The 14,581-nt window shown below is 41.5% G+C and overlaps 2 protein-coding genes across 2 annotated transcripts; both read right to left on the bottom strand.

The window, feature by feature from the left end:
• Window positions 1-2,301: 2,301 nt before the first annotated feature.
• On the bottom strand, window positions 2,302-9,276 carry ORC3 (origin recognition complex subunit 3). Its single transcript, XM_048684793.2, has 17 exons — window positions 8,957-9,276; window positions 8,655-8,882; window positions 8,388-8,562; window positions 8,124-8,293; window positions 7,888-8,018; window positions 7,008-7,281; window positions 6,831-6,905; window positions 6,610-6,686; window positions 6,447-6,537; window positions 5,966-6,156; window positions 5,289-5,358; window positions 4,784-4,863; window positions 4,364-4,441; window positions 3,832-3,907; window positions 3,358-3,485; window positions 2,971-3,129; window positions 2,302-2,832 (listed from the first exon to the last, which is right to left on the bottom strand). The coding sequence occupies exons 1-17, from the start codon at window positions 9,005-9,007 to the stop codon at window positions 2,727-2,729; spliced, it is 2,160 nt and encodes a 719-aa protein (XP_048540750.1). The 5' UTR covers window positions 9,008-9,276; the 3' UTR covers window positions 2,302-2,726.
• Window positions 9,277-10,415: 1,139 nt separating this feature from the next.
• MPB2C (movement protein binding protein 2C) lies at window positions 10,416-13,726 on the bottom strand. Its single transcript, XM_048684845.2, has 5 exons — window positions 13,474-13,726; window positions 13,277-13,345; window positions 12,561-12,920; window positions 11,224-11,439; window positions 10,416-10,822 (listed from the first exon to the last, which is right to left on the bottom strand). Exons 1-5 carry the CDS (start codon window positions 13,603-13,605, stop codon window positions 10,670-10,672), a joined length of 930 nt encoding a protein of 309 aa, XP_048540802.1. The 5' UTR covers window positions 13,606-13,726; the 3' UTR covers window positions 10,416-10,669.
• Window positions 13,727-14,581: the final 855 nt, after the last annotated feature.

The raw sequence follows: 14,581 nt of genomic DNA, 5'->3' as shown, positions 1-14,581 counted from the left end.
AGTTACTCCCCACTATGACCAGCCTTATACGCGAGGAGCTACTCAGCGTGAATCAAGTGGGGTTTTGTGTCGAAAGTGATCATTTGATCCCGAGCTCACATGCTCTCTCATAAATAGTAAAATCCAAAAAAATGGTAAAATTATTTTTTTGTAAACATTAATGAATGTTTTAGCTGCCTGCATATTTGTGTAACGAAATGACATTCGTGGAGGTCTGGACAAAAACTCCATGTCTGTCATGTGTCTTCTTTTTAATGGCACCTTAATTTATGGGGACTCGGCAGTGATGAATCGATTGAGTTGGCGTCATTGCCAATCATTCGATGGTGCGCGAGACAACAATCTCCCGTCGTGTAGCCTTTGCAACAAGGTCTGTTTTGCGCTTAATATGAACCATGTTTCGATAACATATGGACATGGCCTCACGACATCGGACTTGTTGCAGGGCCGCTTGTCTCTGCAGCAAAGCTCTTGTCTGGCAATGAGCCATGCTTATGCACGTGACATCCATCCATGGAGCCGAGGGTCTCCAAATGAAACTCCATCTCCGAGTTGGTCCATGGGATGAGATCTATGTGGGCAGAGAAGAGGGGCGCTGGGGAAGAGGATGCGTCAAGGGATGAGGCGTTGTGGGTCTCCACTCGAGCTCTCCCGCCTGATATCATCCATGGTACTAGCAGGAGGACAAGGTTGAGGAAGAAGGGATGCGGTGGATGAGGACCCGTGAGACACGTTCATCCGATTGAGGCGGTCGACAAGGCATGAGTAATCCGTCAGGTGATTATAAGTGTTCCCCTTAATTCATTTTAACATAACAAAATCTGGAGGGAGGGATACAATCAATTTGGTATAATTATTGTCATGATATATATATATATATATATATATATATATATATATATATATATATATATATATAATACAACAATATTAGCACGTCATAAGCCATTCGGTAGTGACCATTGTGGGGGCACACTGGACGTCCTCGATTGAAAAGCTCATTTGGATTGACACCAGATATGGACATGTTCAGCTTGACCGTGGCTCTGACCCTGTCCAATTTGTAAAGCCAGAAATGGGGATTTGGATTCTTTCTCACTGCATATGCAATCAAGTTTGCTGAGATGAGTGATCCTCCCAACACAGTGGCCAACTCTTCCACTATGGTTAGTAATTGCGGATGGTTCATCGGGTTTGCGCTTCCGAACGCCAGTGCCTTGAACAGGTACTTGTACTCCTCGAATGGGAGACAATTAAAAGAAATAGGTTTGGTGGTTCCAAATTTCTTTAAGTTTTCATTCCGACCTAGGATTATCATCTTGTTTCCTCTGACCATGCTCATAATAGATGAATAAAATGTTGCCCAATCATTATCATCTACATCAGAAACAAATTCGACAACTACCAGTGTCCTCTCTTACAACCGTTCTTGATCTATTGTTTTGAAGAGATCATCTCCATTCATGCTAGAATAAGGTTCTCCCCACCTAGCCCTGGTTCCAGTGGCGCGTCTAGCAGTGTCGGTGGACATGTGGAGGTGTGTCTCCGCCGGATTTATCTTTGGTGGGTTTTCTTGGAACTGGTCGTCATTCATCTACGTTCGTGTCTTTAGGTTGGATCATTCTGATCTACGATACTCTTCATCATTCTGTTGCGCTGGCCCTATGGGGTCTTAGCACGACAACTTCCAAGTTATCTACTAGAACAAGTTTTGTCTAGCTTTAGCAAGGGAGAAGCGATGATAGCTAGGTGATTTACGGAGCTTGATGTAACTTTTATTATTTCTGTCATGATTGAAGATGAATAGATCGAAAGTTTTTCTGCAATAAAAAAAGAACACAACTTCTCATCATCGCATACATGTGCAAGGGCCAGGCATGTAAGGACGTTGCAGCAAGAAGCTGGTGATCTGCTGCTTCTCGACATGCCAACCAAACACGAAGGGGCCGACGTGAAGGTAGGCGTCATAGGGGGGGTCTAGGCAAGATGCGCTCGGCTCGCATCTGCCCAAGAGTATGAAAACTCCTATCAAGGCCCAGGTCAATGACACTGTCCCAAACGCATGAGTTTGCTGAATTTTCAGCAAAAGGGCGCCGAAATAGTCGGTCACTAGCCACACAAGAGATGTGAGGAGCTCCAAGACATGATTTTCTGGAAATTACTAGCATGGATGTGAGGAACTTTATTTTGGTTGCCAGCATAATTAAAATCAACATCGGCCATATCAAAATTATACTACTAGGAGATAAACTGTTGTGTGGCAACTCAGAGTTCTCCAGTTTCATAATCAAATGATGCAAATACTCCAATAAACTGGTACCTGCAGAAGCGCTCAAAGGCTCCATTGGCTTAATGCATCTCTACAGCATACAACCAAACAGAGCTCCACATGCAACAGACTAGGAGAAACATTTTCTTAGCCTTTCAGTGCACTGCTCGTTTCTAGCATAAATTCTTCGTGAAAAATGAAGGTCTCAAGGACCGAATGCAATTCTCTGCACCAGATCTGGCCTTAATGCATCTCTACAGTTTCATAATCAAATGATGCAAATACTCAAATAAACTGGTACCTGCAGAAGCGCTCAAAGGCTCCATTGGCTTAATGCATCTCTACAGCATACAACCAAACAGAGCTCCACATGCAACAGACTACAGGAGAAACATTTTCTTAGCCTTTCAGTGCACTGCTCGTTTCTAGCATAAATTCTTCACGAAAAATGAAGGTCTCAAGGACCGAATGCAATTCTCTGCACCAGATCTGGCCTTCTCTTGCTTGGCATCCGAAGAAGTCCAGTAATTTGGAGCTCAGTGACAGCCCTGCAGAACCGTGCTCTGGAAAATTACGTGTCAAGGATTACCTGGACTGAAATATCAGTAGAAAATTATGGACTGGTATTTGAAAATGAAAACCATGAATTCAGTTTGTCAAACTGTGGTCAATGAAGCAAAAAAAACTATGGTCAAGGATACTGGATCATGGCTCCACTCTGTTGAGGCGTGGCTTTTGATTTCTTTTTTGAGGGAGAACCAACCAATTTGCTTTTCCCTTTTGAATTGATAATTCCATCAAAAGACAGGTACCAGTCATGGAGGTTAATTACGTCACCATATTCTTGGGCTAGGTTGCACCTGCAACATAAAATGGTTTCGCATCAGCTATAAAATGTTGGCCAAGGCTTTGCTTGCCCACGATATGGCGAATGTTTGAGCCTAGGCCTAGCCTGTCAATCATGTATAAATTTACTCCATGGACTTACATTACTAATATGGCATATTATGGTGGTGCCATTCAGATTCCAAGCGTAACAGCTACTTAAATATCAGTCAGAATATTCATATCTTAATGCATGGACTTACATAACTGATGTGTCATGCAAGGATGCTGACACAGCAATTCCATTTCTGCTGCAGCAAGAGCAATTAAGACGGCTCTGTGACTTCAGGAGATCAAGCTGAACCATTCTTCTTGGGTTTCCAATTAGTGCCTAGATATGAGATGAGATGAAATGGAAATCAGAATTGTTATTAGTATATGGATTACTCTTACCATTCTAAATTAATTGAAGTTCTAGCTTTGTCCTAAGTCAAACTTCTCTATATTTGACCAAGTCTTGAAAAATGTGTTAATATCGACAACATCACATATATATAATATGAAAATATTTTTTATGATGAATCTAGTGAAACTAATTTGGTGTTGCAGTTGTTGATGTATTTTTCATTTTTTTTCTATGGTCTTGGTTAAACTTAAAAGAAGTTTGACTTAAGAACTAATTTGGAACAGATGGAGTACACAGTAACAACAATTTTTTATATGAAGGAAAAACTTACAGATTGGAGAACACCAACATTCTTGAAGCAAATGATTTCGTGGAAAGGTAAACACTCGACAGGCACCAAAAAATTTCTGTTGAATATCTAGACATTAGATGCTGAAACTTCAAATGACTTAATAATATTATAAACTGAACAGAGTTAATAGGATAAGTGACTTCTCAGTTCACAGCATAAACTTGACAATCAGTCATGTCAAGATGTTAATTACTAAATCTCATTGTATATCATACCTATTCCTAGAGGGTCTTATGGTATATCATTGTACATCTAGGCTTCATCTGGTATTGTGGTGGATTATGATAAACTGCTGATCACATTTGGCCCAGCTTCGTATATTTGGGTGTCTAGCTAGACGCTTCTCTTAATGAGGATGGAAACAAATATATTACTGTGTTTCAAACTGAGACGAAATGTTAGAGAACAAACACACTGGATAACAAAATTTATCTGATATTAAGCTAATTTACCAACCACAACATGCAAGATCAAACTGGTGCTGAGCTAATATATCCTACCATAACTTTACCTCGTAATATCATCCAATAGCATGGTAGCTTTATCGTTTAATGGCACTGTTCCAATTGCAGTACTATTTGTTGATCTCCTGATACAGCATGAAGTGATGGTCAGCCAGTTTCAGCTAAGCAAAATTTATAATATTGTATTGGAGTTTCATGGATAAGATATTCAGTCACGTCTTGCCAGTTGTCACTATTGCATTGTATGTAAAGTAAATACTATATTAGTCTGACTGGTAGCAGGTGCGTTGAATGAAACACCCCTGCTAATTACTATTCGACATTACAATCATGATCATGATTCAGTATCACAAGTCTTACATATCCATTAATTATAAATAAAAATAACTGCATGGTTATTTTGGCATTCTTAATATTTGTTTTATCAATAGAATTGCACATGAGAGATGATAAAAGGTGGTACAAACCTAGGCCACTTATCCTTTGTGATTGTCACACAATCTTCACTGGTTGTGGTTGACTGAAGCTCTTTGACCTTGGCATTAATCTAGAAAAGAATGAGCATATTCATAACTAGCGCCTCAGTGCAGCCAATACAAATATTGCGATTATTGTCTTTGGGTTTTCTGCTACAAGCCCATAATTAGCTTCTCCAATGTAAAGTGAAATTGCCGAATTTCCAGTCCATTTTGTAAAAAGATAAGTTCAGCAACCACAAGTATTCAGAAGCTACTTTAACACAAAAAACTTCAAACAGAGAACCAAAATAATATGTCCCATTTTCAGAGTATCTATCCAGATTCCATACAAACAACCTAGTACGAAAACTGGTGATGAGAAACTGGATCCACCATTTAGCAAGTGAATAAACTTGACCAAAATGACTTGATGAGAAATAATAAATTTCTCGTTACATGACTTGTACTTCTTTCACCAAAGTGTTCATCATTACAAAATCAGCAGTGAGAATACCTCATTCATTCCTTCTAAATGGATGCTCCAAACTTCAAGAACACGAAATAATGTTTCCATAGGCATGTATCTGATCCAACATAACGGATTCATCAGAATCTAAAAGACCAAATTAAATAAAAGTTTCAAAAAAGGGTATTGCCTTCAGACAAATGAAAAAATCAGCCCTAGTATGTAACCGCTGCAAAAAAAAAAACTTGTCTTTCATGGTAATTGTCAGTTGGCCATATTACTTCCAATACAATAATCATGGCCTAGTGACTCCATTAAAGAGTCTGGAGCTCTCTTAAATTATAAATTAAAGATATAAAGAAGTACGAGGAGAGTGATTGGGGAAATACTGTGCACGATCAAATACCGCAGGGCCGCAGGTTTTATATTAGCTCAACAATGCAATGATAGAAATTACAATCGGTTAGGATCTACATGTGATATACTCCCTCCGTTTCTAAATATAAGCCTTTTTAGATATTTTAATACAGACTACATACAGATATATAGACATATTTTAGACTGTAGATTCACTCATTTTGCTCCATATGTAGTCCATATTGGAATCCCTAAAAAGGCTTAGGAATGGAGAGAGTACAAGATTAGATATGCACAACTATCTATAACAGTAATAAATCAGAGACTTTGTGCATCAAGAAATCTGAAAGCAAATTCGATCATCTTACCTTACTGTATCCAATGCCTGAGCTATACATCTTCTACCAGCACCTGATTTTCCACTTGATAGATTCCCACTTGTCGGTTTAGACAGCAGTTCATTATTTGAATCATTCTGAGTATGCAGATCCGGATTGATTGCCTCGCAGAAAATATCTAGAAGTTGCACTTTGCCATGTCTTCCAGCTTCATACAAGCACTGGATGGTCATAATGTGGGAGACAAATATTCAGTATTATGGACCTACCATATTCACAATTAATCAACTAAAGAAGCTTCTGTAATTTCAAAATTGTATGGATGTGTTTTATACCATATATATACCAATGAGTAAATTACACAGTTACACTTTTCATTAGCTTTTATTTAAGTATCCTTCACATGAAGGTAGACATGTGAGCATGCAATATCTTAAGTGTTTACCACAACGCTCATTTATGTATAATGATGGAGAGCTGTCGTTTTCTCAAAGGGCTGTTAAGTGTTTACCGAGAGAACAGAACTCCAATCCTTTTGCAGCTTCATCAGCTCAGACAACCCTTCTACCAAATTGTTGCCAGGCTTGATTGAGTTATTTTCCCTGCAATACACAGTTTCAAACCTATAGAATGGGAGAAATTATTGTAACCAGATCTTATAGATGATCTTATACCTAGTGCATGAGGGTAAACCAAAAGCTTGTTTCTGAATTGCTACAGGCAGTGCACCAAATTTATCACGCCAAAAGTTCTGTAGGGCAGTAAATCAGAAGCAACTCAAACAGAGATATATATACTAAAATATAAGGGAAACTGAAGTGTAGGTTCTAGCTGGTAGTAGTAACAAAAAAATAGCAAACATGGTACTATGATGGAAATAGGAAATAGCAGCAACCTCAGAATCCTCTTCAAGCATTCCCATGCACAAGAAACTCAAAGGTTCGACGGAGAAGTGCTTACTGCATGCAAGCTATGTCAATTTTGATTAGTTTTTCCATAACAGATGGAGAAAATATATTCGATAGAATTTCTAACATGAATATAGCTTAAGTGCTTAATATGAAAAACTAACCTTGAGAGCACTAATGAATGATGTTATTGTCCCATCGTGTCTGAAAAAGTAATTTCTGAGGAAGACTGCAACTTCGTGACTGATGCAGAAACCGGCACATGGTTTAACAAGGATGGCCTCCACAAGGGCATTCATTCTATCAGAGGGAGACCCCAACGTGAGTTTACAGGGATCTAATCTTTGAAGAGCTTCCGATGAGAGCAGTTTCCGTGGTGCGTCAAGGGTAGTTGCTATCCCCATTACAAAGAAGATTGGTATCTTAATTACCCACTCACTACAATAAAGAGAAAAGTATTAGGCTTTCAAAAATTCTATGTCGAACCAAATCCACAAATGCAAGCTTCTTAATTGAAATTAATCACAGAAAGAAGAAAAACTATGTATTATGTTTCATTACTGGTAAATACATTTCTTCTAGAGAGGAGCTAAACAAGTGGCATGCTCATGCAACTACAAGAATATGTTTCATTACTACTCCCTCCGTCCCATAATGTAAGACGTTTTTTGACACTACACTCTAATGTCAAAAAACGTCTTACATTATGGGACAGAGGGAGTAGTAAATACATTTCTTCTAGAGAGGAGCTAAACAAGTGGCATGGAGCATGCAACTACAAGAAAAGGAGCAGAAGCTATTGAACAAATAAATCGATATGCTTCTTGCTATCATTGACATTGAAACTAATTAGTGTTAAGCTGTAAGGATTAAACAGTGGGCTAAGAGTTGAAACTAGTATTTATGTAGTCAGGATTTTTGCATATCTCATGGGTACCGAGATCAGAGTTTCTTCAAAGATTGCACCTACTTTTACCTGGGTTGGCGTAGAAGTGCCTAAAAGATAAGAGCAAAGTGCCTGAAGCGACTAAACATAGAGTTTACCTCAGCGTCATCAGAAGCTCTCCCAAGACATCACCGGAGCATTGCTCTAAATCATCAATTATGATAATGATAGGTTGATCGTAATTGTCGCCTTTGCAGTACCAAGATGCGAGTGCAGATACATCCGCTACCTGTTGGAGAAAAGCAGCAACAGATGAAGTTAGAGAGCCAATACACTCAAGTCTGAATCAACAATGCAGATTTAAAAAGATTTGAGCCACATTCATGTCACTCACATCTGGAACATCTGAAAGCAGCTGCCTCAACAAGCTCCTTAAACAGCCACCGACTCCATTCTTTGATGATAATTCCGTTGCCGAGAGCTTGGCCAAGTGACATCCATTAGACTCCAGATGATCCATGAGATCCCGAAATGTCGTGACATCATCAACAAATTCTGCGTTCTCTGCAAAAGTGAGAAACCCAATCCAATCAAATCAGTCGATTCCTCGTCAGTAGAAACCAATCAGTCAAACACTTGATGGCAGTGTTCTGCTTACTAGTGAGAACAAATGCCGTTGGTATCTTTCTGCAGATCACATCAGTTAAGAGAGGGTACGGTTGCTGGATTTCGGCAGGGCGGGGTCTCATGATAGAGCGGATCGCGGAGAAGGATTCCTGGACCCACCGCAGCACCTGGTCGAACAGCTTGAGGTTGATGCCTCTGAGGACCTCCTGGAACCAAAACGATACCAAGATGAGACATAGCACGCATTAAAGTATGCGCATGATGAGGAACGAGGCTGGTCGATCGGAGAGAGGCAGACATTGATGGTGGATTGGATCTTAGACCAGGTGCAGTGGAAGGCCTCCAGGCGGAGCTGCTCGTACATCTCCATGTCCGCCTCATCGTCGTCATCCCGCGGTCTCTTTGCAGATTTGGGGTTGGGAGATGACGGCTGGGAGACCTCGATTCGCCGCCGAGCCCGGGAAGTTGCCGGGGAGGAAATGGATGCGGATGCACCAGCGGACGCCTTATGAAGTACAAAGAACGGCTGCAAGAAGACTGACATGAGAGGGGGGTAAATGCAGATCACACGCAGGCTGCAACATCTGAGCAGAAACATGCCTGGATATTGTTGGCGGCTGTGAGCGGAGCTTCGCGGGATGGTGTACCCATGGCTCCGGCGGTCAGAGGGGGGAGGCGGCGGCGGCGAGGGGCACGGCAGCTGCTAATCGAGCCGGCGGTTGCTCACCCCCGCGAGGCAGCGGGCTAATTGATAATGCTCTGCCCCGGCAGACGGCGGCGCGGTTAGGGGAAGGAGGGGCGGGACGGGCCGCGCGAGGACGGGAGGGGGACGGAGGAGCGGGCGAACGAATCAGGGAAGGCGTGCGTGGGTAGTTTCGGACGGGGAGAGAAGAGAGGGGACTGATGTGATCTGACGGTCAGGGCGCTCCGAGGGGTCGGGTCGTGTGGCTGGAAATTGCCTGTTGGGACGGTGCCTTAGGGTAGACCAGTGCGATGTCTGGCTTGGCGGGAATTTGCGCGCCAGAATTGAGCGGGCCCCTGAGTCCCAAGGGCCGTTTGTGCCCGTGATATTCAGCCCACCCTGGTTGGTAGGCAGGCTTAGCTTGGGAAAAGGCCTTCTTCTCTCTAAAAAAAAGTTAATACAGTACGCACTTTGCGTGCTCTTAATTTTTTTTGTAGAGAGGCCTCAAATCAGCCCTTTCTTTTTGAACCGCAAACCGTAGGTAGAACAATTGTTCTACGGTATTTTCTCACTAATAAGGCAAATATAATACAATATTTTATACAAGAAAAACAACAGAAATGAAAAAACTGTTCTAGTGAAATAAAAAACTCAAAACTTGCAAGGTTTAACGAGCATTTTCTGTTCAATCGTCAAAACTAGCGAATTAAGTTGAATTGGCATTTGAACGGGTTTAAGGAGTCGAGTCGTCAAATAACATTCTCTCTAAGCTTTGGCTGCGTTTTTTTTTATAATAATCTCCTCCATTCAATCACAGTTGCATCATTTACAAGGAAGGGCATCATCGCATCCGGAGGCGAATCCATCCAGATACCAGGAGGAGGTATCTTTACAGCTGTACTCGGTAAACTTTGGATGTGTTTGTTTAGCCTTCCTGGGCGACTTTTCATGAGAAAAAAACTACGTTTGTTTGGGAATTGTGAGGATATATCATTAAGAGCATGCATTGGGAGTGGCATAAACCTGCTTTGGGCTGTACTTTACACTTAGTGTGGATATGATCTAGCTGCAACTGTTCTGGTAGATTCATTGCAAGATGTTTTGCTGTGTTCACAAGTTCCTCCGAAAAGGAAATTAGTGTTGTCACTATAATGCACTTACTTGCTTTCAGTTCTTCAGATGACATTATGTGATTCCACATCACCGTGAATCGTGATTGCACAAATATGACGATTCAAAGGATAATGAAAAGAAGATGCATCAGCAGTTCAAAAATTCCAATATCATAAAACTTAGCAGCAATCTGTGCCCGGACATTCAACCAAGTCTAAAAACACTAAAATCACACTAGATAGCAGCACTGCCCAGTGCTCATCATCAAAACAACAGCCAAAGTTTTCCTTCTAATATAATCCACAACGGAGAGCACAGAACCAGGTAAATGTGATCCGAAAACTAAAACAATTGTCCAGTTTCAAGTGCTCGATTGGTTACAGTCACACCGGTCACACACATGAACCAGCTCAAGCCCACAATTATAATTACATCAGTGACTTAAAATTATCGTACATACACTACAATTGGCACCCCCGTGCATCATCGTACATACACTACAACTGGCACCTCGTGCATTATTGTACAACAAGGACCTGCAGCCTTGACCGCGCCTCCGCAACTGAACTCAACTGTTCTTCGTTAGGGTTTGCTCTTGCAGCAGCAAGAGCTTCAGCATATGTAACTCTTTCCTGCTCTATCTTGTCCACTTCAATCTTGTCGATTTCACTCTGAAAGAGCAACGTTTGATGGTTACTTAAAGAGGGTAAATATGCAGGCATGACATCTTCCCAGTTTTACTTTTGTTGAAGTTTCCTGGCAGCTTTCATAGTGATCTTGCATGGCGGGGCACAGATCGCACTATTAACATATCCTAGCAGTGTTACCCTTATTATGTTGATAGCCTAAATTGTTAGCGAATTCCATTGTAGAATCCGAATCTTAAACATTACATGATTTTCAAGCCAGAAATGATAAGCTAGATTACCATACAATTTACACAGTTGACAAAAAAGGAACAATTTGGAATACTACATTGCAATTAGATCTTTTGCAGAGAATTAGTAGTACAGATAACAGCGTCATCATTGATCAGACCTGTAAAACTTGTAGGGATTCAAGGATTACTCACCACTGATTGAAGTGCCTCTAGATCATAAGATGGTATGCTACCATCGTGACAATCATCTGAAACATTCTCCGAGATTTTCTCGAATAATGTCACGAATGAACTTATCTCAAACTCCATATTGGAGACGTCCCCTTGAAGATCTTCCACCTTCTTATTTGAGGTCTTTACCTCCCATTCCAATTTTTCTAAGGATGCTTGCTTGTCTGCAAGCATAATCTACAGAAGAAATTTCAGAGAAAAAAAACATCAAATAAATGCCCTAGTATGGGCAGTTGATTTGACTATAAACCAAACATTTAATATAAGAAACGAAGGGAACAGAACACCCACTCTGTTAAACTTTACCGAAATTGAGCTATGCTGTTATCATCTGGTAAGGGAAATGTATATGAAATAAACATGCTTTATTCAACTGCATTGCAAAAAGTGGAATTGCGTAAATGCACAGATCAATTCTGTGCACGAGAGCAGGGCCACAGTTCAGTTTGCACTATGGCCAAAATGAGGATTAAAACTTTGGACCGGATAGCCTAGTAGTGGAAAAAAAAACTAGGCTGCAGAGATTCGAAATTCACTAATAAAGCCTGGCACGAGGATTAAATGCATTGCAATCCAGATTATAACTGGAAAGTGGAAACTGCTGCATATGGCCTGTCTGCTATTCGTACCTTAGTTTCTTCAGTTTAAAATCAACTTGGCATATTGTGAACTAAATGGTGGTGAACATAAGCATATCATTCCCTAATTTTATGTTGTAATTGCAAGAAATGTTTGATGAATCTTCTAGGAATTGGCCACATGCTCTTTTCAAAGAAATTACCATTTTGGCTGCTTGGAACATATGGAAGATTAGAAGCAGATGCTACTTTGACAGGATACCTGCCTCCTTGGTGGACTGGCTGAGACTACTCCAATCTCACCTCAATATTTTGAAACTGAGGGTGCAGCCTAATATAGCCGAATTTTTGACTAGCTTTAATGATAGTCATGTAGTGTCACTTTTCTTTCTTCTTATGGCCTTTGTATAATTCTGGATTTTGTTTCATGACTCTGTAAATATTCTTTATTTAATTTAAATAGCAATAGGAGCCTCTCCTGCTGCTCTAATGGTTAAAAAATGTATTTTATGTGTTTGTTAGGATCATTGTGATTTGAACACCAAAAATATAAAACGTAGCAAGTAGTGTGCCATTTGTAGAACAAAATTTAAAACGATAACGACAAATAAGCTTCAGAACAAGAGAGGAAACTCTGGCTCACTGAAGCAGAATATAGCACAATTTCCACTAAAGAAATATATATAGCACAATGTAATTGCAGGCAGGCGGGCAATTCACCTTTGCATTTTGTAACTGAGAATTAGCATATTTGATCAAAGCTTCTTTCTCAGCAACTTGGCGTTTCAACCCATCAACTGTCGAATACACCGCATTCATCTCACTCACAGTACTCTCGGCAGACCTCAATGCCTCCTCTTTTTCGACAAGTTGCTTTTGGAGCTCATCGACCTGCTCACGCAGCAAGCCAATCTCATCCTTGTCTTTGGGTTTATTTTCTGCTCCCGATTGAGTCATCGGGGCAACGGAGCCGTTCTCTCCATTTGAATCAGGTGTGCTTTTATTTCCTGTGTCTCCAGGATCCCTCCGCTTTTTTGCCGACAAGGTTTGTGGTGTCTTTGCGCTTTTCAAATCACCACCCTATAAGAAAAAATCACGCATCCCTTCACCGTTACAAAAGCTCATGACAGTAACAAAACAGATTTATCAACGCCATGCCATCTCAACAAGGCTACAAAAGCTTAACAGAAACCGACAGACTTGCGAGATCTACCCCTGTAAACCATGCAAATGACAATGAAATTCCCTAATCTGAACTTTCTTGCACAGCCTATCTACCGAAGCACGACATCTGAACCACTCCCGGGGTCGCAATTCAGAAAAGTACACAGGGAAACCGAAACATCAGCAACTGTCACTATAGCTTTTTTGTTAATGCAAAAAATCCCCACATCCAAGGAGCAAAGCGCCAAAAGACGAAGAAAGAAGCGTGTCACCTTCTTGGCCGGCGCCGGCGTGTACACCAGCGAGGCGCGCCGCGAGTACGACGGGTTCGTCCTCCGATCCTGCATCCAGAGGCAAAGCAAGCCCGATGGTTAGAACGACCCGAATCTACAAGCTCCGCGAGAGGGATCATGAAATCCCTCCAGCCCCGGCGAGATCTGCGCCTCGGCTCGCCCACGCGCGCGCTCACCATGAGGGACTCGACGAGCGGCACCATGTCGACCAGGTCCTTGAAGAGGACCCGATCCACGTTCCCGCGGACCTCGCCGGGGCCGGCCGCGCCGGCGCCGGCCTCCGCCGGCCGGAGGGACCGGTCGAGCATCCCTTTTGTCTCTTTTCAAACCGAATCGGGAGGGCGACGAGTGGGAGTGGGGCGGAATGGAATCGGGTTGGGAATTTGGGAACGGGAAACGGCTGGGAATAGACGAGAGGGTCGGGCGGGTGGTTGGATCGGGGTTTAAGGCCGCGCGGCTTCTCCGGGTCGCTGGGTTCCGTCGTGGTGTTGATTCCGACCGACCGGGCCGCTTTTTAGGAGGCTTCTTGGTGCGGTGCGGATGGAGTCCTGGCTGGAAAATGCCTGCTTTGGGAAAGGGAACGAGGGGGCCAAAGAGGCGTCACGCTTTGGCTAATGATTCTGTTGTGTGGTTCATGCAAGTGGAAACTAGTACTACTATATGGAATTGGCAGATGGAATTACTTCTTCTTCCAAGGGGATCTTATCTTCTTTTTGTTTTTAACTAGTCAATGTGTACCTGCAATACATGTTAATTTAAAAGTATATTAAGTGTGTGTGAATATTAAGTAGGATATTATTTGCATGTTATTATGTGATCAACATTATATTTGGCATTGCCGCAAAAAAAACATTATATTTGGCTTGAAACTAACTGCACGCTAAACGCGTTGAGCGCTCGACATTGAAGCGGTCTAGGTCGTTGGATTGACATGATTTGATGTCTGAAATTAATTAGATCTGCCACTTTGGGTCTTTTTATATTGGTATAGATATAGATAATGTACTCCCTCCGTTCACAAATATAAGATGTTCTTGATATTTCAAAATGAGCTAACTATGGATTGAAATGTGTGAACAAACACACTAAAACGTGTCTTGTACATTTGATTTCGGAAAAAAATAGAACATCTAAATGTGTAGGGACTACTATTCCATGCTGCTCACTCCACCCTTATTTATAAGTCTAGAACACCGCACACATTTCGGTAGAAAAAAATGACCATGGATTTGTTCAATAAAATATTAGTTATATGTCGTAAAACCTATATCATAACGGGGAAAG

This window comes from Triticum urartu, chromosome 7A, assembly GCF_056163025.1.
Source record: "Triticum urartu cultivar PI428250 chromosome 7A, HENAU_Tu73, whole genome shotgun sequence".
NCBI lineage: Eukaryota > Viridiplantae > Streptophyta > Magnoliopsida > Poales > Poaceae > Triticum > Triticum urartu.
This window is presented reverse-complemented; position numbering and strand designations above follow the sequence as displayed.

Excerpts from the sequence above, each read along its gene's own strand:
- ORC3 (XM_048684793.2), bottom strand. The coding sequence starts at position 9,007 with ATGGGTACACCATCCCGCGAAGCTCCGCTCACAGCCGCCAACAATATC. Across the intron at positions 6,157-6,446 it reads ATTGGAGTTCTGTTCTCTCG|TGCTTGTATGAAGCTGGAAG; the intron begins GTAAACACTTAA and ends ATGACCATCCAG. Across the intron at positions 5,359-5,965 it reads CAGGCATTGGATACAGTAAG|ATACATGCCTATGGAAACAT; the intron begins GTAAGATGATCG and ends ATGTTGGATCAG.
- MPB2C (XM_048684845.2), bottom strand. The coding sequence starts at position 13,605 with ATGCTCGACCGGTCCCTCCGGCCGGCGGAGGCCGGCGCCGGCGCGGCC. Across the intron at positions 13,346-13,473 it reads CGCTCGTCGAGTCCCTCATG|GATCGGAGGACGAACCCGTC; the intron begins GTGAGCGCGCGC and ends CTCTGGATGCAG. Across the intron at positions 10,823-11,223 it reads TAGAGGCACTTCAATCAGTG|AGTGAAATCGACAAGATTGA; the intron begins GTGAGTAATCCT and ends TTGCTCTTTCAG.